We start from the raw sequence: 21629 nt of genomic DNA on the forward strand, positions 1-21629 counted from the left end.
TGCATGAATATTGGGATTATTTAAGAGAATAATGAAATATTTTTGTATGGTATTTAAATTAAGGAAATTTAGGTAGGTATAACTTATATACTGCAATTAATAAAAATGAAAAACATTAAATTTATATATAATTATACTTAAAAAGCCGTACAAATAATTAATTCAGTAGTCAAGCTCACACTGGGCGAAATTTCATCCGCTGAGACTTTATCCTGGATCAGACCCCACACAGTCTGACTAAATCCATTCACTTCTTTGTAGTAATTTAGTACATTAGTCTGACTTGACCATGCATTCTGACATATCCATCATCTATGGATGGTGTGTTAAAACAAACAACTAAAATATTAATTAAAAGAATAATTTTATATAACTGTGTTGTGTGCAAGATTACGATAAATGTTGGTAATGCAGAAAACACGTGTCTCTGTTTATGTTTACAAATTAACTTGACCTATATAAAGGTCATTTCCGGCACAGAGCGCCATCTGTTGAACGTTTAAGATGTCACGATTTTAGAGATTTAGCACTACCTGATTCGGAAAATGAAAGGATTCTTTGGATATTCCTTAGTCTATGATGACTATAGATGATTTTTATGTCGATAAGGCAAAGGAATCGTTGATTGAAGCGTACAAAGATCGGATCTATCAGGCTTTTCATGTAAACATCACCCTCTGTCATGACGAAGATAAGCTGTCTACGAAAATATGCATGTCATCCTCGGACGAAAATGGCACATCGAAAAACATTAAAAAGGCGAAAGTAAGTTTGACCTCACGCGTATATAAGATAGTGAAACTCTAATGATTGTAATAATTGCTCTGTAATGTGGGGGTCTATCGTGGCTTGGTGGATTGTCACTGATTCTCAGATCTCACCTATTGACCTAGTTACAGGTGCAGTACACTTCTTACTCATTATAGCACTGCTGACGTATTTACTGCGATGTTGTATTATCATATGCTTTTGGGGATATTAAAAATCCCTGGGAAATTCCACAATTTGGTGCTAGCTTGGTATTTACTTGCATTGTGATTTGTACGATTATTTAAAACAAAATATGTGGTAAAATATAAAGGCCCTGACAAATATTCTTCTTTAACTTCTACATGGTGTAGCTAAACTAGCTTACAGAATTAAAATAGGCATAATGTATTCTGGTGTTTGGGTGATCTGCAAAACTAATGTATCACCTCGCATAAAGAAACTGTTCATTGTCGTCTTGAAACTGAAAGTTAATTATGTGTGTCACAGAGAAACAAAGTGGTAGAGGAGGTTTTCTAATCTGTGTGTTTTGTTGGCCTAGCTTTTTAATCTGTGACAATCAAGAGAATGTTATTATGTGGTATTTACATTTTTTGCCTAATATATTCCCCCCCCCAAATAAAATTGGTTCCTATGGGCCTGAGTTGAACATTTAGTACAACTACATGTATCTTTGCTAAAGTGCAATCAGATTAAAATCAGATCCTTTGATCCGCTGACATAGATATGTACACAAGGATCTGAAGAAACCCCATTCAGGGTCATCTCCTTGTGTAGTGATCTATGTGAGCGGATCAAGGGATCTGATTTTAAGCAGTTTGTGCTAAAAGTGATTAGTAAATGATTGAGTGTGTGAAGTATTTGATGATACATTCTTACTGTATGCAGACAACTCTTTATTACAATAGTACATTACATATATACAGTGACAAATCCATGAGTCTGTCTGGTCTTTGGCCGACCTGAAGTTGCTCTATGTTGTCCAATAGTCTGGCAAGGCACAGGGAAGTCATTAAATCATTGAGTCTTTTTAAAGTCTTACATGATCTTTTTCTGACAGTTTGTAATGGTAACCTAGGCATGTATTGATTCAATTTGGAAAAAAGAGTTGAGAACAAATTGATTTCATTTATATAAGTATTTCAACATCATTGCCTATTAATCCACATTGTAAAGAATCTGCATGTATTCATTATCTAACATATGAGTGTCTTATAATCTTGGATATTGGACACTTAATCGGCCTTTTTCATGCAGTTATATACTTAAAAAAAAAATTCGGAGACTGTATTTTATTCAGGTGTTGGGAACAACATTTAAATAATAATCATAATAATTTTTAGAAAAAAATGAAAACTTCTGCTTAATTGTTACCTCTGACATATGCATGATAAACATGTGCATGTATATTATATATTATGTATGTATATTATAATTTCAATAGGTCACTTAAACTCACTTTTTGTTTAAATTAATTGGAAGTTCCAAACAAAGAACAAACAGTCTATAAATGTCTATCTGATAGGTAAATTCGGTATATATACCAGTATATATAACTTAATTGTCAGAAATGAGTAACAGCTAGAAGCCATAGAGCCACAACACACACACGCCGATCACCAATCAATCAACACATTTGCCCGGCCAGCTGTCTTAATCTGTCCAGTGGCCCACACCTGTTAACAAATATTTTTTCTCATCTTTCGATTGTAATCAGTGGTAATATTGGTCATGATGAATTTTTCTTAGGCCTGATTATGATTTTTAACAGTCACCCAGTGTGAATATATACATGTACTATATATTATTGTAATCTAAAGTTAAAAAAAAAAATCAAAATGAAAACAAAAGGAATTTCAGATTTGTTGTTAAGGTTGACCTGTTTATAGCCTTATAACAAATCAGTTATTTATCCAAGTCTCTGTCTGTAGTTACACATTCTGCCTGACTTCACCGCTAACAAGGTAGACATGTATTACAAATTATCTAAATATAACTTGTTTGTCTTGTACAAAGACATCTCATTCTCATGAAAACAAGATGTGTTTGTGAAATACTGCCCCTGAATGGCAGCTTGATGCGGGGTGGGGGGTTAAAGGCCTTAAAATGCAAGTCAAACACCAAGGTCAAGGATTTGATCCACTTTTACCTAAAATTTAACCTTGGCCATGACTTTTGAACAGTTGATGCTAGAGCTTTATACTTCAAATGTGTATTGCGACAAGACCTTTCAAAGAGTTTGAATATAAAGGCCACAGTCTCTTTCAAAGGGAGATATTATTTGAAAGAATAACATGTAATATTCAATCCCTCCACCCCCCAAAAAAAGCAAAACAAAACTTTTCACAGGGTTAACCTGATAAGATAATGAATGGTGTATATAAAATTCAAGGAAGTGAATTTCTATTGGCATGGTACATTCCAATTAGTGAAAATTACTGAATTGGAAAATAATGTGAATTTATTTAATTCCTTCTTGTAGAAAATTTAGGATGGAATTGAAGTGTAGTATTATATATTTTTCAAAAACGTTAAAGCACTTTATCAAGTTGTTTACATTTTTAAAGTGAATATTGTTTGTAATTGTATTCATTTTTGTTGAATGAATTTGAGTGTTTTAATGAAAGGTCAGGCCGCAAGAACAAACAAACAAAAAAAACATATTCATTGACAAAATTGTTAACAATTGAATATTTTACATTCATGTAAATTTAAATTCCATACAGGAGAGGAGAAAATGCATCGGACTGAGTGAGTGAGACCGGGACTTGAACCCGGCTCCCCGGAATTTCTGGTCAGGTGCTCTATCAACTGAGCTATCCAGCCATCGGCGATCTAAGCGGGCTGACCACCACACATATTTATGCAGTAAATTACTCAAGCCTCAAGTATTCTGATTCAAAATTTTAATTAAGTTCGATACACAATTTATATTGCTATCCAGCCATTGGGAAAAAATAACAATTAGACATAGCTGAATACCACACATATTTATGCATTTTTTTAAATCACATGAGCCCGATTTTTAGATTCAAAATTTTAATTCAAATTTCATACACATTTATTTGCAATGAGCCTCATTTCTTTACCTTGTAGTAACTTACTTCAAATGAAAACCCATCGTCTTGAGCCACGGTTGAGAGTCTGCACATAATATACGTAATCTTGAATATTTACGCCTCTATAATGTGACGTCAAGTACAGCCAATGACAATATTTGTTTCCATGGCAATTGAAATCAACATTGACATCATCAGTAAATAAAAAATATTTTGTAAACCAGGATCGACCATTGAAAGTTCATGACAAAGTTCATTCTGAATCTCTGACAATGCTTTACTCGCTTTGGTCAGTATTTTAATGAGGTACAGAATATTATCTTATTATTCAACCATGCCCAGAATTGGAGAGGATCGTACATTTTGGCCGTGGTTTGCGACAATGATGAAGGTCAAGCTAATGAAAAAGCTGACAAGATATAGGTCCTGGTAATTGTGATTCAAATTTCTGATATTTAGCAATAGAATACATTTTATTTCATATGAGAAATGAGTGTTGTCTAAAATGATGAAGCCAGCATATTAAATTAGTTTGTACCTGCATGATCACATTACAGCTAATTATAATAGGATTATCTACACATATAACAAACGAATCATATTATAGGGTCAAGTAAGACACATGGCTGGCAATCAAATATATATTTCTAGTAAGTAGTGCAACAAGTCTCTCATATTACATACAAATAACTGAACTCACAGGGAATTATGCAACATATAAATTGAAATGTCTTTATTTTGATCTATATACCATATAGCTGGTTTTTAATGCGGGTGCAAATTTTTGCGATTTGATCCTGAAATAGGTATATTTATTTTGGAATAATGAACCTTATAGTTGTTACATGTCTTAAATAAATAAGATGTAGAAATCTGTAAATTGTCAAGATCCATTGGTCTACATGGTCTAAAGTGTGGTCAGCAATGGGTCACTAGAATGGAAAACAGATTATCTTTTTAATCAATAGGGATGGGTATTGCCAAAAAGTTCTATTTCAGATGTATTATGATTTTTTCCCAAAATATGATAATATCATGATAATTTTACAAGCAATTTTTGCCATGATTTTATCATGTTTATATGAATATTCTTAATTTTTCCTAAAAAATATGCCAGAAAAACATAACTTCACATTTTTCATTTTTTAATATACCGTATATACTCGCCTATAAGTCGTTTTTTGGAGTTAATCTCTGGACCAAAGCTCTTTGTCTGACTTACAGGCGAGCTATAAAACGAATGGTATTTTATGAGGTCAGTCCCTCTGATATAAAAGCTATCGTAGTACAGCTGACTTATAGGCGTGGACCCACTTATAGGCGAGTGTATACGGTACATATAATTTTCATGATTACACTTGTATTATATAACATGTTTCAAACACATAATTTGTGGTATACATGTTTAAGACAAAAGCATAAATAGGTTTAAAAGAATGATGGGACAGTGACTATTATGGGTATATCCCAAAATATAGTGCAGTTCACAAGTTTGATAGTATTTTTTACTCGTATTTAAAAGTAAAACTCCTGTATTCTAAAGAACTCTGAATACATTGTAATGATAATCTTAAAAATCAGGCTCCGATCTGATTTTAGTTAATTTTCAAAAACACGACCCTTTTTCTGAAGAGAAACTGTCTGTATTTGGCTGTGATTTGGAACTTGCTAATGAAAATACCGGTACACAGTACACAGTGTATACATGTAACTATACTGTTTCATTATAAAAATCATAACAATTTTCCAATGGAGATTAATTCCTCGTGTTTCAGGTGATAGTAGGTGGACTTAACAGGGTATTAATTAAACGTTAAATATAGATCCCAATGACGTGCTTTGGATGATATAAACATTGTTGCTTCTTATTAAAGATAGGTGTTAAGGTGACAACAGTATTTTGCTTCCAATGGAGGCAAAAAATGTAATCTCTACCACGACAAAGACACAGGCAATCTGTCAGATTAACACAACTGTCTGTTTAGAACTGGAATGGAATGACGTAGTTAGAATATATTATTTCTTGGATCAACAGAATTACTGTGACTTACGTAGTCATGAGATCATGGTTTGAATTTAAAAACAAATTGAATGATTAATGAGAATTTATGAGACAAAAATAACCATATTTAGGCATTGTAGCACCTTTAAACTGTTGATCAGTGGAAGTGAAAGTTCTAGACGAAGATATTTTTACACATTTTCATGTTTATATATAAGGAATAAGAACTTCCTTCTGAAACCAGGAATGTTAGTAGATTCAATCTTTTCTTTGGATAAACAGCTTGATGAAATATATCACAACTGGAAGAAAAATGGTTTGCAATTTATTTTTGTAAGGATATTTAGGATCTACTTCCGTTTTCATTCTTTACTTGTACGATCAGTTCTGTGAATTCCTTAATATATACGAGGAATTAATTATCGCGTAATTTTGCGAGATTTACCACTCGCAAAATAAAATTACTTATCATTCACCTACTCGCAAATTATTATTCTCCTTATTTGATGTTAAAGTGCCATTTAGCAAAAATAAGTACTCATGAAAAATAAGGAATACAAAAGTTTGACAACATTTGATTAATGAAGTCGTTACAGTGTAAACTTGTATATTTTCAGACCTATTTGGAATCACTGACAGCTGATGGGGAGACATTGAGCCGCTGTATTCAGACCCTGCCTACCTCTCATTTCACCATGGTCCAGGAATTACAGTCCACCATTGAACGCGATTCTCAAGCCGTGGTTGACCTTTCGAAGGAAAACTCCCATGTCTGTATCTTTGGGAAGAAAGAAAACGTCAGCATTGCCCAGGCCCTGATAGATCAGCTAGTGAAGAAACAGGGCAGTGTAGAGTCTTTCATCAATATTCACACTCATGGGAGGGACAAGGGCCTAGAAGGGACTAAGGTCCAAAAAGGGTCTGAATTAATACCCACAAATGGTGACAAAGATAATGTAGATTCAATGAATGAAAATGGGAATGTACTTTGTGAAGAGGATAGGGAAACTAGTGATGTGTCTCGCTTAAAACTACAAAGTTCAGAAAGTCTGAACAGAGTTTCCAGTGTAACTGGTGCAACTGAAAAGAGACAACTTCGGACACATTTAGCCTTGAAAAGGACAGTGTCCGTAGGAATGAGTCCATTACCTTCAGAGCTTACAGCTCCTTGTAAGAGCCCCCTGACAAAAACTATGTCTTACGGTCATCATGTGAAGTTGACCGAAAACTCTTTTTCCAATTTAAAGCTGAAGCATCAGTCGTCCTCTTCTTCAGAAGAAGATACTACCGACGAAGAAGAGTACAACACGAAAATAGAATTCGCATTAAAGTTAGGGTACTCGGAACTCCAGCTGGCTTCAGTGCTGAAAAAACTTGGCAACAAAGCTGGGCAGAATGAGATTCTGTCTGAACTGATCAAACTAAGTACCTCCACTGATCGTGAACCCCGGGGCTGTGACGAGGAGACCCCCGGTCTGTGTGCATTGGAGGGCTCCTCAGAAAACCTCCTGGATCTTACCTCAGAAAACTGTTTCGACCTTTCGGATTCAAACTTTCGTCCAATAGTCATAGATGGAAGTAATGTTGCAATGAGGTAAATATTATTTTATATATTATATATCTTTTATTGTTTTAAGTATATTGAAATGTACATGTACATTAAGACATTATATTGCGTGTCTATATTTCAAGGAACTTTTTTGGGGCGCATAGTTTAAAGTATATGAATGAAATAATGAAGTAATGATCTGATTTGTTGTCACATAAAGGTGCATATATATAAAGTATATTACCATATTTAATGAGCATTAAATGTTGTTAGCTGTAGACGTCACAGAAATTTGTGGAGCATGTCTTTTAACCCTGATCTGTTCTTTTAGTCATGGCAACAAGGAGATTTTCTCGTGTCGAGGAATACAGCTAGCTGTTGATTGGTTCAAAGATCGGGGTCACAAGGCAATCACGGTGTTTGTACCTCAGTGGAGGAAAGAGACATCACGTGTTGATGCCAAAATTACAGGTACATTACCTTTTAATTAAGCCAGACTGGTAGATATAGGCATGTTAATGTACCAGTATTAGCCAAGCTATCTGGGTAGGTTGTAACATTGAGGTCTTGTGCTCACTAGACCAGAAAAAAAGTTAATTTAAAAGAAGCTGTATGAAAGGCAATCTTCGGTTATAGATGCTCTGAAACGGAAATAAGATTTTAAAGCCAAGCATTGAAATTAAAATTTTAAAAACATGAAATAGCGAGATATTTTATGGATGACATTTTCCAAAAATGGCTTTAAAAATTTTTTACTTAGTGGAACTAATTCTGCAAATCATGGTAAGGAACATGAACAAAGTCCCAATAACATGCCTTGTGATTACCTGACTATAATCACCGCTAACATGCCAGTGTAACAGGTACAAGAGATATTCCTTGTTTACAACATTTTTGGTCGTTCAGGAAGTCACGTCAACAAGAAAACGTGGCCGTGATGAAAGGTCGTCAGGGTTCTCTCTGCTGATTAGATTTTCATGTAGTCATGAGACAACCTGTAGATATTTGCTCCAATCTTGTTAAAGGGAAAGGAAGAATCTAATTATACACAAATATTATGTCATGTCACTGATTAATAATGAGTCATTGATTAACAATGATAATTAAACTGTAACATAACCATAGAATTACACCAATTGTCAGTTAATTTTTTTTAAATGTATTTGTACACCTGTCTTATGGCACTAATGCTAATGTAAACACGGATTATCACATCCACCACGAAAGGTGTTAATTGCTCTGAAGTAACTCAGGTGTGGCCGGATTAGAGGGAATAATTACAGATCATTTGTACGTTGACTTTGATAAAGATTAGATGGATGATAAATAGACAAATTTTACTGTACACAAATAAAAAATGTGAATATTGATTAACAATGAAATTAAATGTATAGAATACAGAATTTGCACAGATCATTTGTACGTTGACTTTGATAAAGATTAGATGGATGATAAATGATAAAAAATGTCATTCTAACAAATAATGTATATACATGCACATCTAGAACAATAAGAGATTAAATTGATTTAAAACTTGTTTTCTGAAGATATAATATTCAGTTATGAATGATTTTCCCATTCAGCTATTCAAGAGGAATTGGGAAATACATGTATTATTTAATCATTTATTAATCCATCTATAAATAGTGCTTATATAACGAAATGCTCAATTTATATTTTCCTAAATTATTTACCCTGCACACATCAAAATACGTATTTCTAATGAACCAAATTTTAAAAGCCCAAAATCTCATGTTCTTTTGAAAACAGTATGCTAGAATGGAAACTGCAGATAAACAGTTTTTAATAAAAACCCTTAAATTTCGTCTATTTAAATGAAAACTGCACCAATAAAAGTACCACTTTTCAAGAGGACTTTAATCATGCTAATTAAAAATTATTTGTTATCATTATTTATTCCCAAAGAATTAGGAATTTAAGTTGTCAAAAAATGTAGTGGAAAAACCAAGGTTTACCTATCACATGAATATACTGCTGTTATGTTTGATTTTTCAAATATATGTTTATCATGTGTTTTTAGTATATTGATATTATACATGTATACTAGAAGGGAAAAACCAATATATGGGAATTAGAGATTTTACACAAACTTCATCTTCTGCAGTTCTGAGAAACTCAAAGATCAAAAACTATTTATAACTTTATATATATTAAACTAAAATGAGTATTTTCAGAGAAAGTAGACATTTGAGTTTATAGTTCTGATTTGTAATCAGATAGAGTATATATGAAAATATGTTAGTATCAGATGTTGCTTTTAAATCAGATTGTATACTAAATCCTTCTAAAAAATCCTGAAAAATATACAATGCTGATTAGAGGAGGCTTTTTAATCACCAGGTATGAATTTGATGTCAATTCTCTACTTAAAAAACCTTCAATTTTCTATTTTCTTAATTGTCAATTTCTTCCAGATCAAGAGATTCTATTTCAACTTGAAAAAGAGAAGATATTGGTGTTCACGCCCGCACGCCGCATCGGAGGTAAACGGGTGGTGTGTTACGATGACCGCTACATCCTAAACCTTGCGGCGGACAGTGGGGGAGTCGTGGTGTCCAATGACAACTATAGGGATCTCGTGACTGAAAAATCTGAGTACCGCAAAGTGGTGGAGGAGAGGTTACTCATGTATTCCTTCGTCAATGACAGGTACTAAAAACATTTCAAGCAAAGAGAATTTTTTTTATTAATGGCAGGTTACATAATTATTTAGATTTAACAGTAATCAAATTGACATGCTAATTGCAGATGTAAGATAGTTTTTTTAAAATGCAAAAATAATTTGAAAATTGTATATTGCTGAAAGTTTGCTTTGGTTGCAGTGTAAGGAATTTTCAAGAAGAGTACAAATTATGTTGTCACATCTTTTGAGTAACATCCCCCCTACCCTCAAAAAAGTGTATATAAGTTAGCACATTAAGACAAGCAGGAACATTTGCTTCTTTTGTAATTAGCTACTTATAAACTCATTCAATGAAATATCAGATACTGTTTACTCTAAAGTATTTTTTTCAAAAAGCCAGAGTCACATTTCCTGATAAGAAGAAAACTGCACTGTAAAATTTTATAACTACTTCCCAAGCACTCCAGATTGCACTTCTTAATAGAGCATCAAATTGAGTTACGATCGAAACAAATTATCAGGATGTGTAGTCCAAAAAAATCTTTATGGGAAATTGTTTGTTTTTTTTCACTTATCTATAAATATACTTGAAGAAATTTATGGAAAATACAGTCTATTCTAGCCTGGGTCAGTGTTTATATTTGTTTATGATATGTCGTGGTACAAATTATTCATCTTCAGCATGTTTATCATTGGAAATGATAAACTAAAAATAGCTGGTAAACATGGTAAATGGGAAATTATTGAGAGAAAGTTATTTTGATTTTTGAGAAATCTAAGGAAACATTAATTTTAAAATTTCACATTTTATAGATAATATTTACAACATTTGACGAATGTTTGCATTGAAGATCAGATTCAGGCTAATAATGGTGTTTAACAGGCATGAATGTTTACAATGAATTTGTCTACTTTAATCATGCTGTGTCTTTTTTTAAAATCAAATTCTCTCTGTTAGTTTAACACAGATACAAGAGATTTATGCTCCAGTTGGACTTGATTGTAGCCATTGTTATTCAGGATGCCATAACAGAGTTTTGAACATGGGTACAATGTATCACTTTGTTTTGTTCATTTTTCCAGATTCATGCCCCCAGATGATCCGCTTGGCAGACATGGCCCCAGTTTGGACAACTTCCTGTCTAAGGAGCCGAGACAGCCGGAGCCCCTCCCCCCAGTATGTCCCTACGGCAGCAAGAAATGTACCTACGGCAACAAGTGTAAGTTCTACCACCCTGAGCGAGGGAACATGCCCCACAAAATGGTGACGGAAAAACTAGCCGAGCAGGCCAAGCAGAAAATCCAGGAGGTGCGGGAAAATCGGAAGACACAGGAAGGTAAATAATGTCGTTATTTTGACTTCAGTAACGTGTTTAATGTTTCATGGAAAACAGGTTGAGATTAGTGAATTTGATGCCCCGCCCCTCGCCTCCCTAATCCCCCTTCTACGTAGTCAAGTGGACTGTAATATTAACACAACCTACAGAATGAGAGAACTGTGATTAAAATTTATTTGATTCTTATGCTACATTTGCCATGGACTAGAGCTAGTTATAGGTCAGTACAGCTATACAGGTGCATGTTTGCTCTAGTAAATTCTGTATATTGTTGACCAGTTTAGATTCTACAATCATCACAGGGTCTGTGGTCTTATTTGTTTATATTGACAAATTTTTGATAAATAAGTACATGTACAGTATTTGCATATCAGAATGAATTAGTTCCAGTGCCAAGAACTTTAACTTCAGTTTCTGAAAATCAGTAAAGGGGGTTTTATTTTTAAAAATCTCAGTACTGGTACTTGGTTTATTCATGGATTTATATTTTATAAGTGAATGAACTTTAAAATTGAGGAAGTTGTACTATCTTTTTCAATGGATCTGTTTGAGTATAGTGCTTGAATTGTCTCTGGGTCAAGGTCATTAAAAGTAAACATTCCAAAATACATCCCAGTTTCTGTTTCATTCAGGAAATCATAATTTGGATTTGTTGTTTTGGTTAATTAAAGAATGTCAGGGATGTCTCTAACAAATTAAAATATCGAGATGGTGTAATTTTGTATTATGGGTTTTTTTTTTTTTGCATTTAAACAAGTAAACTTGTAGTTTTAATAAAGTTTCCCAAAAAATAAAAAGAATGGTAATTTCCCAGCAGGGAAATTGATTCATTGTTTTGTTTCTGATTTTTTGTTGTTGAAAAAACAACAGTTGGTTTGGAGGGAGATTGCAGTTGCACGAAATGTACAATATTCTCTTCCCCCTCCCCCGACTCCAAAAAGGTGTTTTTTGTTATTGATTGAATTGTATCTGTTGATTCTGAAAGTAAGCTGCAATAGACAGATTATAAGATCATCAAAATTATTTTATGGTAAAAGATAATTCTGTTTTTATTTTCAGGTTCAAAAGGAAAACAACCTTTGTGTAAGAAATCCTCTCGGGGTAAGGCGGCCTTAACGAGAACCCAGTCCCTCACCCCCAAACCTCTCCCAGACAGCCTGGTAGCTGACACACCCTCAAAGAGACTTAGCGGGGACTTTGGTGAGGCGGCCATGGAAGTGCTGCCCCGAAACATGGAATACCGAGACGTGGAGAGTGAGGAGAAGTGGAGGAGTTATAACGACAAACTTACTGAGCATCGGAAACAAGTGGAACAGGCAGATAAGGAGCAACAGAGGCAAAGATCTGAAACCATGGAATCTCAGTTCAGTGTTAAGATGCAGAATGTGGAGCCATTTAACATGGCCAGTAAGATTGATCAGTGTGGTTCTCGGTCGTCCTCCCCCCGTCAGAGGTCCACTCCCTCCCCCCAGCTGATGCCCCCTCACCCCCAGGAGATGTTCCTCAGCGGTCATCTGATGCTAGCCAAGAAGTTATCTGACGAAGCAGGAGAAACCAAGACTCATAAGTCAGAGGAAAGGTTGTTTAACACTAGCCCTCCCAGTAATTACGCCTGTCAGAGCCCACTGTCCACACCTGTGAAGCAGAACAAGCCTCTGACACAGCATCCCTCCCTCATGTTGAACCAGCAGGTACCTCCTCAACACCAGCTTCTCTCCCAGCAGTTCTCTCATCCTGTCCCCATGCAGCATCAGCATCAGAGACTTAGTAGACAATATTCCCTCCAAGGATCACAAGATCCACGCTTAAGACAGGAGTGCATGTCTTCTGCTCATTCCTGTAGGGGCCCTTTACCACAGGATAATTTCGGGGGTTTTGGAATCCCTCATAACACGTTTGCTGGAGAGAATTTCGCCAATCTGCCTCCACAGTTTAGTGGTAGGCCAGATCATCGTTTTCTAGGTGAGGAGTCTGAACATGCGGCCTTGGCCAGAATGCAGAGTGCTCCGGAAACTATATTCACAAGACATGACAATAATTCGCACAAGAGATTTGGACGAATGGTCCGTCAGAATAGTTCCTCAGACACACAGATCCACATGATTGGAGATACGGATCTAGGACCAAGTGAATACAGTTTGTTCCCTTCTGAATGTGTTGATTTTAACAGAGGAAACCCACAGAGTTCCCAGTATTCCTCAGGAATGACCCCCCAGCGAACTGATCCTCGGCACTTAAGAAGTAGAGCAGTTGGCAGCTATCCCAAACCACAAGAGTATCGTTCACAGCATGGGAATGGGGAAACCAGGTGGACTTTTGAACCTGTTTTAGGGCTTGGACTCCCTGAATATGGAAAGGGTCATTATCCAGCAAACCAAGGTATTGATGCCTTTGAATCTGATTATCCATCAGTACCATCATGGCAGAGTCGGGAGAGTGTGAAATACTCTGTTGAAGAACGGTACAGATATCAACAAACATCCTACGATCCATTCCATGAGAGCAGTGGACTACCGTTTTCACAGCATAGACCTGCAGAAAGGTGCCACTCGGGGGGATTTTCTTTCCAGAATCAGACTCCATCAAACATGTGTGCTATGTCCAATTTCTGTGAAAATCAACAACATTCCATGTTACAAAACCCTTCTGGCAAACAAAGTGTAGGAATCATTGGAGAGGAACATAAACAAAGCCTATCAAGAACATCCTCTGCAAACTTAAGTGGCCATCCCTCGTGTCCACAAAGTTTTGGTGCAACCTTGAATCCCATGGGAACGCCAAGGATGGAGGGGGCTGGAAACAGACCCAAATTCTCGGAGTTTGCTCCCATTGAACCCACGGACAAGAGATACAATTTGTACTATCATTTGTGTGGACTCTTCCCCGAGCCCAAAGTCAGGAAAGTGATGACCGACCATCCAGAAGAAACCAGTCCTCAGGAGCTCTGTGCTCTCATCATTAGCTTGAAATAATTAAAACGAGTATAGATATCATTAGAGATATTAGAGATGGTTCAAGTCTTGTATATATACACATATTCAGCTTTTGTAAAGCTTACTTGTGATTTTTTTTCATAATATCAACTGTATATTGTAATACAGATTTATTTGTGTGTAATTTTTTTCCTTACACAAGTGATATCAAATATTTGTTGAAGGAAAATCCATGAATTCATATCAGTGACAAAGAAATCAGATTTTTTGGTGCAAGTAATGAACAGAATTTTGTATGCTAATTTTGTTTTGTTGGGGCAGACATAATGTAGATATACTTGTAAATAAATACGTGTTTTAAGTATGTTGCCAATCATTGCCATATCTTAATGATCTGACCAATTGTGTGCTTCTTGTTATAATTATTGACATTTTGCTGTAATAATTTGTGTAATTCTGAGCTGAGAACTTGACTGAGCTCTATATGATACACGTCTTTCATCTGATTATCTGGTCTAGCTGTGGAATAGCCTCACGCACCTTAAACCTCCTCTCTAAAACCATTGGGTCAATATATCAAAGAAAAAAAATAGTCACAAGCATCTTAAGGGGAAAGGAGATCAAATTTGTTCAAATGAAGGACTGTGCCTCCATTAAAAGGCGAGACAACTAATGGGTTTGTTGTTTTTCTTCAAAATCAACCTAGCCAGATCAGAGAAAATTTAAATTAAAAATCTTTTTAAGAGGGTATAGTTTTCTTTTAAAATTGATGCCTTTTTTTTTTTTTTTTTTTTTTAAGGAGTACACCTGTACTATAAATCTCAAATTTTTGTATCACCTTTGGTTTTAGAAAGTTGTTTGGCTTTTATAATCAAAACAGATTTTCACAAAATCTCGTTAATGTATATGTAATTTTTATTTAGAAAAATATTTGTAAGAAATTAATTTTGGTAAGCAGATGGTCTCGCATAATTCTGCAAAAATAAAATTCTCACAAATAAGAAATGATTTATATTAGTTGATATATTCATAGCAGACACCAGAATTAGAAATTGATACATATATATGTATGTTAAAACTTGGAGATATTTGTTGGTAATATTAAAAAAAAATTTGCAATATGCCTTCCAGTTAAGAAAATGTATGGTTTAATTTGTGAACTTGTGCAATATGGTTCATGTTTGAAAAATTTTCAAAAGAATTTTGTGAATCATTGAAAAAGATTTTATTACATGTCTATAATTCCTTGATTCTTTCATTACTGAAATGTATTAATTTGTTATTTTTTCCCTCAGATTTTAGAGGAAATATATTCATGATGTTTTTATTCCTATTCTTATACCATTGTTACATGTATTACCCAGTGCTTATTGTATGTAGAAATGTACAGTTATGTTTAGGCAGTTATTTTTTTGCAGTATGTTTTTAATTAGGAATTGAAAACACACCAATAGAAAAATTCTCATGACATCTCAAAACATTTCACTGCGTCCTGTACAAAACATATTTCAATAGCAAAGATAGGGAAAAAGTTGTCCCCTCCCTCAATAATTATTCTATAAATATAACTCGTGATCTGGGAATGCTATTTTATGACAGCTAAGTCTGTATAAAATTATCTGCCCCAGAACTACTAATCTGCTAGATTTGGTAGATACTACATTGTACATATATTTATGTATATTATGTATTTGCTGCTTGTATTTTATCTAAAGAACATATTCTGATATTTATTTGCTTTCTTAATACATATTCTTGGGGACGCATTGTATGTTTTTTGTCTGTAGATAATACATGTATTTGATTTACTGTTTGTAATACATGTAACTGTCACCAATAGATGTTCTCTAGAAATTTTAAGATGTAAATCATTTCTTTTCACTGAATTTTTTTATCTGCTAGATTTTGTATTTGTTTTTTTTTCTCTTAATTTGGGATTGAATGACCTTTATCTTGACAGCAGTAAAACCCCATTAGATATTTTTGCATTTATCACACATGTTTTTCTAGAATGTGATGCTACATTCCTTGGGTAAACATTTTTTTCCTTTTCCAGCCAAATTTTTGCTGGCTTGATATAAAATGTGAACACAGCTGTACCATGTGTTTTTATGGAAATCACCAGTTAGGTGAACTGAATGCGTAACCTCGATGTTCGAGGAATATCCTATTTTTAAAAGTGTGTTCTATATTGTTTCAAGTGAAAAAAAATACGCACATAAAAAAACACCAGTAAGTGGTTATAACCGTACATGTTTGTGTATATAGATAATTGTTAGTGGATAATAGGTATATATGGTTCACCGGCATTTGGTATGGAAGCATTGTCTTGAAATCAAAATATCAATTATTTTAAACTGTGTGAAAATATTAAGGGTAAATGAAAGTAAACATTCAAAGCTGTTGGTAATAAAATTGAGCAGACCCTGTTTCTCTTACAATTTGGAACTTAAAATATTTTGAAATAAATGAATGTCTTTGAAGTATATTGCATGTATTTTTCTTACATGTCTATGAGTACTAAAAAAGAAATTCAAAATTCAGAGGGTATAGATTTTAGTAAAGACATTGCTTACTTACCAGATAGCTAGTGGCCGTATAATGTATATAATATTTAATGTGAATATGTATATAGGAGGATGGCTGTATGTAAATATTATAGGGTGATGATTGTAATTCTGTTATGTACATGTATATCTGTGATCCCATGTTATAGAAAAATTAACTGTATAAATAAATCTAGTCAGGAAATGAACTCTGTCTCAGTTATCATTAATATTTTGAGTCAATCCATCCGAATTGGGCAAGTTCCAAGCTACTGTAAAATGAATTTTTTAGACACCAGAGATTAATGTCCATTGCATTCAGGCCCAGCAAAAGGACCCTGTTCAATTGAAAATTGACATTTTTGTTTACTCAGATTTTCCTGTTTTCAGTAATTTTAAATAACAAGAGGTCCATAGGCCAGAAACTCACATGTGTCACTTTTGCCTAGTTCTTCATCAGATCCCCCCCCCCATCCCCCGTAAGCAAGTTTTCCTCTTTATTTTGATCACCTTTTGTGGCCCCATCTTATAATTATAAACTGGGCCATGAATTGAGAGAAAAAATGGATGTACACTACCAGAACATGCTTCCAAATTGATATGATTCATCATGGATTTGCTCCAAAATTATATGATTGAATCATCGATTTGCTCTTGAGGAGTTGCAAAGATGTTTCCTCTTTAATCCCTATAATAGCCATATTGTCATCCTAAAATGCTTATTACAAGTCATAAGTCAACTTGTTTATATGGAAATCTCAAAAAACGAGAACCGTTTTTGAATCACATAGAGATTTTGCACAATATCTATTAATCTGATCTTTGTCATAAAACGCAAAGTTCAAATACCCAGAGATTTCCTTAGTCACGTAAAAAAGGGTTTTACTGTTTTCCTATCTTGTTTTATTTTTTAAGCTCACCTGATCCGAAGGCTAAAGTGAGCTTTTCTGATCACATTTTGTCTGGTGTCTGTGAACTTTTCACTTTATTGACTTCTTCTCAAGAACCAAGGGGCTAGTTTTAGCCAAACTTACCACAAAGTATCCTTAGGTGTGGGGGATTCAAGTTTGTTCAAATGAAGGGCCACACACCCTCTTCCAAGGGAAGATAATTACAAATTAGTGAAAAATTACCGGCATCTTGAAAAAATCTTGAGAACCACTGGGCCAGGAAAGACGAAACTCAAAGTTGAATCATTCTCAGGCAGTGTGGATTCAAGTTTGTTCAAATCATGATCCCCAGGGGTAGCATGGGGTCATAATGGGGAGTCAAGTTTTATATAGAAAGATATAGAAAAAGAAATCTTTAACAGTCTTCTTCTCAAGAACAACAAAGTCATGATTGGTGATAATTATACGGAACCATCTGGTAGTGTAGATTCAAGTTTTTTTAAATCATGACCCCTGGGGGTAGGGTGGGGCAACAATGGGGGATCGATTTTTTTTTTTTTTTTTTTTTTACAAAGAAATATAAAGAAAGGACGACTTTATAATTATTCTCAAGAACAACAGAGTTATATGCTTTACTGGTTTGGAGGCATCCCCAAGTAGTATAAAATTTAAACCCCCGTCCCAACCCCCAGTAAACATTTCAATACTAAACTGATTTGTGCTTTTTCCTAGCTAATGTGCTCAGGTGAACGATGTGGCCCATGAACATCTTATTTTTAGTTTTTAGCTCACCTGAGCCAAATGCCCAAGTGAGCTTCTTTGATAAATGTTGTCTGATATGCGTCTTTCATCTATCTTTGAAATTTCCCCATCCTTCTTTTCAAGAACCACTGGGCCACATTCAACACAAGCCACAAAGCTAAGCATTCTCATCTATTTACATCCACTGAATATTTTCTCCTTTATTTCTTAAGAAAACCCATTGCGTTAATCAGTGCAAGAACAACCCTAGGCATATCACCTGTACAGATTCCTAGATCAGTGGCTGTTCTATCAATGAAACGTACTAAGACCTACGTATCAATAATACAACAATTAATCTTTTTAATCCTACTTTAAATGATAATTTAAACAGATATAAATACAAACAATAAAATATCTTTCTTACGCGGGTTATTTTTTTTTCTGCAACAGCTGCGACATTCATTCCCGTACTAACAACTAAAGAAAGCATTCTGTTGTTTAAGTGAAGGAGGCTCAAGTTTCTTCTACTGAACCGTGACCTCTTTCGAAAGATAATCTTAAAAATTTAAGAGTCTTCTTCTAAGCTCGTTCAAGAAAGTTGACACAGTTCAAACCATTACATATGGGAGTATATAATATGTAGGACAGGCCAGAAAAAGGGCCTTTTGTTTGTTTGCTTAGCGTCACCTCGAGAATTTTTCACTCAAATAGACTCCTGATTGAAGAGGCTTTTGAGCAGCGAGGGACTTTTTTGTTTGACATCCACTGCGACATATGGGTCCTCGGTATATACAGTCTTGTCCGGAGGACATGCACTTCCCCAGTGGGATTTTTCATATTGAAAAGGGGGTGGGATGGGTCAGTGGGTAGGAACAATCCTGTCCACGAGCACCTGTGGAATCAACAACAGTTGATTATTTGCAGAAATGAAACATTTGTGTCTAAACGGATACATATACAGTAAAGTACATGTAACTAAATGCTTAAAATTATTTTTTTCAAACAAAAATTTATTAAAAACACATCCTGAAAAAATCTGAATGTTATTCTTTAGTTTATTTCGAGAATTCTTCATCGGGAATCGTGAAGCAGAACTTTAATAATTTACAGGGAACAATTTAATCTGGGCTGGCGATTGTTTAAAGCTGCACGATCTAGACGACTTCCTTATCGCAACATCACGTAAACTGCAAGATCTGAATTTCATAACACATTTCGTAGTGGCATAGATATTAAAAGTTCAATCCTTTTTTGTCATTGTACCATACTGCAATAGAACACGTGCAAATGCTTTTCACGATTTTTTAATTATCCGTCGAGAGAAGGGAGATTATATATGTGTATATTTTCAAAAAGGGTCTGAACCCCCCCCCCCCACTCCCCCCCCCCCATCACACACACAGGTTCCTTCGCCTGTGTTTAAATTGTATTCATACACATGTAGTACCATAAGTTTTAAGAAAACTGATTTAACTCCATACATTGTATTTCTCTTTTGTCTTAAATGCTTTTAATTAATAATTGAGATGTGTGTGGTAACTTTTTTTTAAATATAGAAAACTGTATCCATTCTAGCTTTTAAATGGTTCTTAATTTTTATCTTTAACTTATAAAATAGTACTTTAAGCATCAGCCTAGGTCTAAATGAGGTAACGTTGCATTCTACATCTTCCGTGTCGAGTTCGAATTCATGACATCTATAAACGTTTCATTATCAGTATTAATTAAAAGTTTAACAGACATGACGTTAATAACGTGAGCTCAGGATCACGACAGAAGCAGCCACATGTCTAGTAAAAGTCACGACTGTATTCTCCGGGGCTTCAATCAAATCCCGTACTAATCACGATTTTCTTATCCATCAAAGACTACGGATACTTAAATACAACTAATCATCAATATATAGCAGCAAAAAAACAGAAGTCATGACTATATATACATCGGTAATTTGATTCAACATGCTTACTTTCGCGCTGTTCTGCTAAAACGTGTAGAAATTACATGTACTGGTATGTTTTGACAGAGTTTGACTGGGCAGCTAAATCAAATCCCGTACTAATCACGATTTTCTTATCCATCAAAGACTACGGATACTTAAATACAACTAATCATCAATATATAGCAGCAAAAAAACAGAAGTCATGACTATATATACATCGGTAATTTGATTCAACATGCTTGCTTTCGCGCTGTTCTGCTAAAACGTGTAGAAATTACATGTACTGGTATGTTTTGACAGAGTTTGACTGGGCAGCTAAATGAAAACGAAAGCTGATGCAATTCTCAAAACTTATTTGATGCGCAAGATATTTCGATTAATAATTACATGTATTTTGCTATATCTTTCAATTTTTATTGATCATTTCCAAATTACTTTGTTAAAAATAATTTCTACAGAAAAGCACTCTGAAGCTGTTCTCAAGATATTTATGTAATCTTTCGGGTCCAGTCTTCCAGCAATTTGTCGGAATTCCGATTGGAACAAACTGTGCTCCTTAACTAAGAAGACTTGTTTTTATATACTTATTACGCAGAATTTATTCAAATATTTCAACCTGGGAAGAAAAAGGAAAACTTGCTATTGCCTTCAAATAAACATTTAGATGTATACTGATGAAGTTTTGTCAATTAATAATAAATTACGGGTACTTTCATTTATATTTCAACTTGATATATCCAAGTGAACTCGAAATAAAGTAAATGACAATACAGACTATCACATCTGTAAATCCATTTCGTGCAGGGGGGGGGGGGGGGGGGGGGCGAAATTTTCATTACATTTTTATACATTATTTTTATTTGAAACATTGAAAATTTGCAACAAAAAGTATGTGTGTGGGGAGGGGGCACAAGCCTTTCAAGTTACATTTTCAATAGTGAAGAGTTGTGTGGAAAAAAGCCCCCCCCTCCCCCCTCAATGCTATGTGTTTGAGATTATGATGGTCACTTATACAATGTAGCTACAATGTAACCTGTATTACAAACAGAATGAGAATTATATGTTATGACTTCAGCTTTTAATCCACAATCCTATTTTTGAAGTTTTTTGTATGACACTTCGTAATTTATATGTAAGACTCCAAAGTCCAATGGTCTCGCTTAAGTCCAATGATCCGGGCCAATCACTGACATTGGTTTGATGTCAATACTGATGCCA

General features: G+C 34.6%; 1 protein-coding gene across 1 annotated transcript; it reads left to right on the forward strand.

Moving 5' to 3' along the window:
• Positions 1 to 476: 476 nt before the first annotated feature.
• On the forward strand, positions 477 to 17047 carry LOC134275402 (uncharacterized). The gene is made up of 6 exons (XM_062757685.1): positions 477 to 765; positions 6447 to 7423; positions 7710 to 7849; positions 9814 to 10048; positions 11106 to 11359; positions 12419 to 17047. Exons 1-6 carry the CDS (start codon positions 577 to 579, stop codon positions 14329 to 14331), a joined length of 3708 nt encoding a protein of 1235 aa, XP_062613669.1. The 5' UTR covers positions 477 to 576; the 3' UTR covers positions 14332 to 17047.
• Positions 17048 to 21629: the final 4582 nt, after the last annotated feature.

The sequence above is a fragment of the Saccostrea cucullata genome, unplaced genomic scaffold (assembly GCF_032062105.1).
Source record: "Saccostrea cucullata isolate Sc308-1 unplaced genomic scaffold, CSIRO_AGI_Scuc_v1 ctg1840, whole genome shotgun sequence".
Classification (NCBI taxonomy): domain Eukaryota; kingdom Metazoa; phylum Mollusca; class Bivalvia; order Ostreida; family Ostreidae; genus Saccostrea; species Saccostrea cuccullata.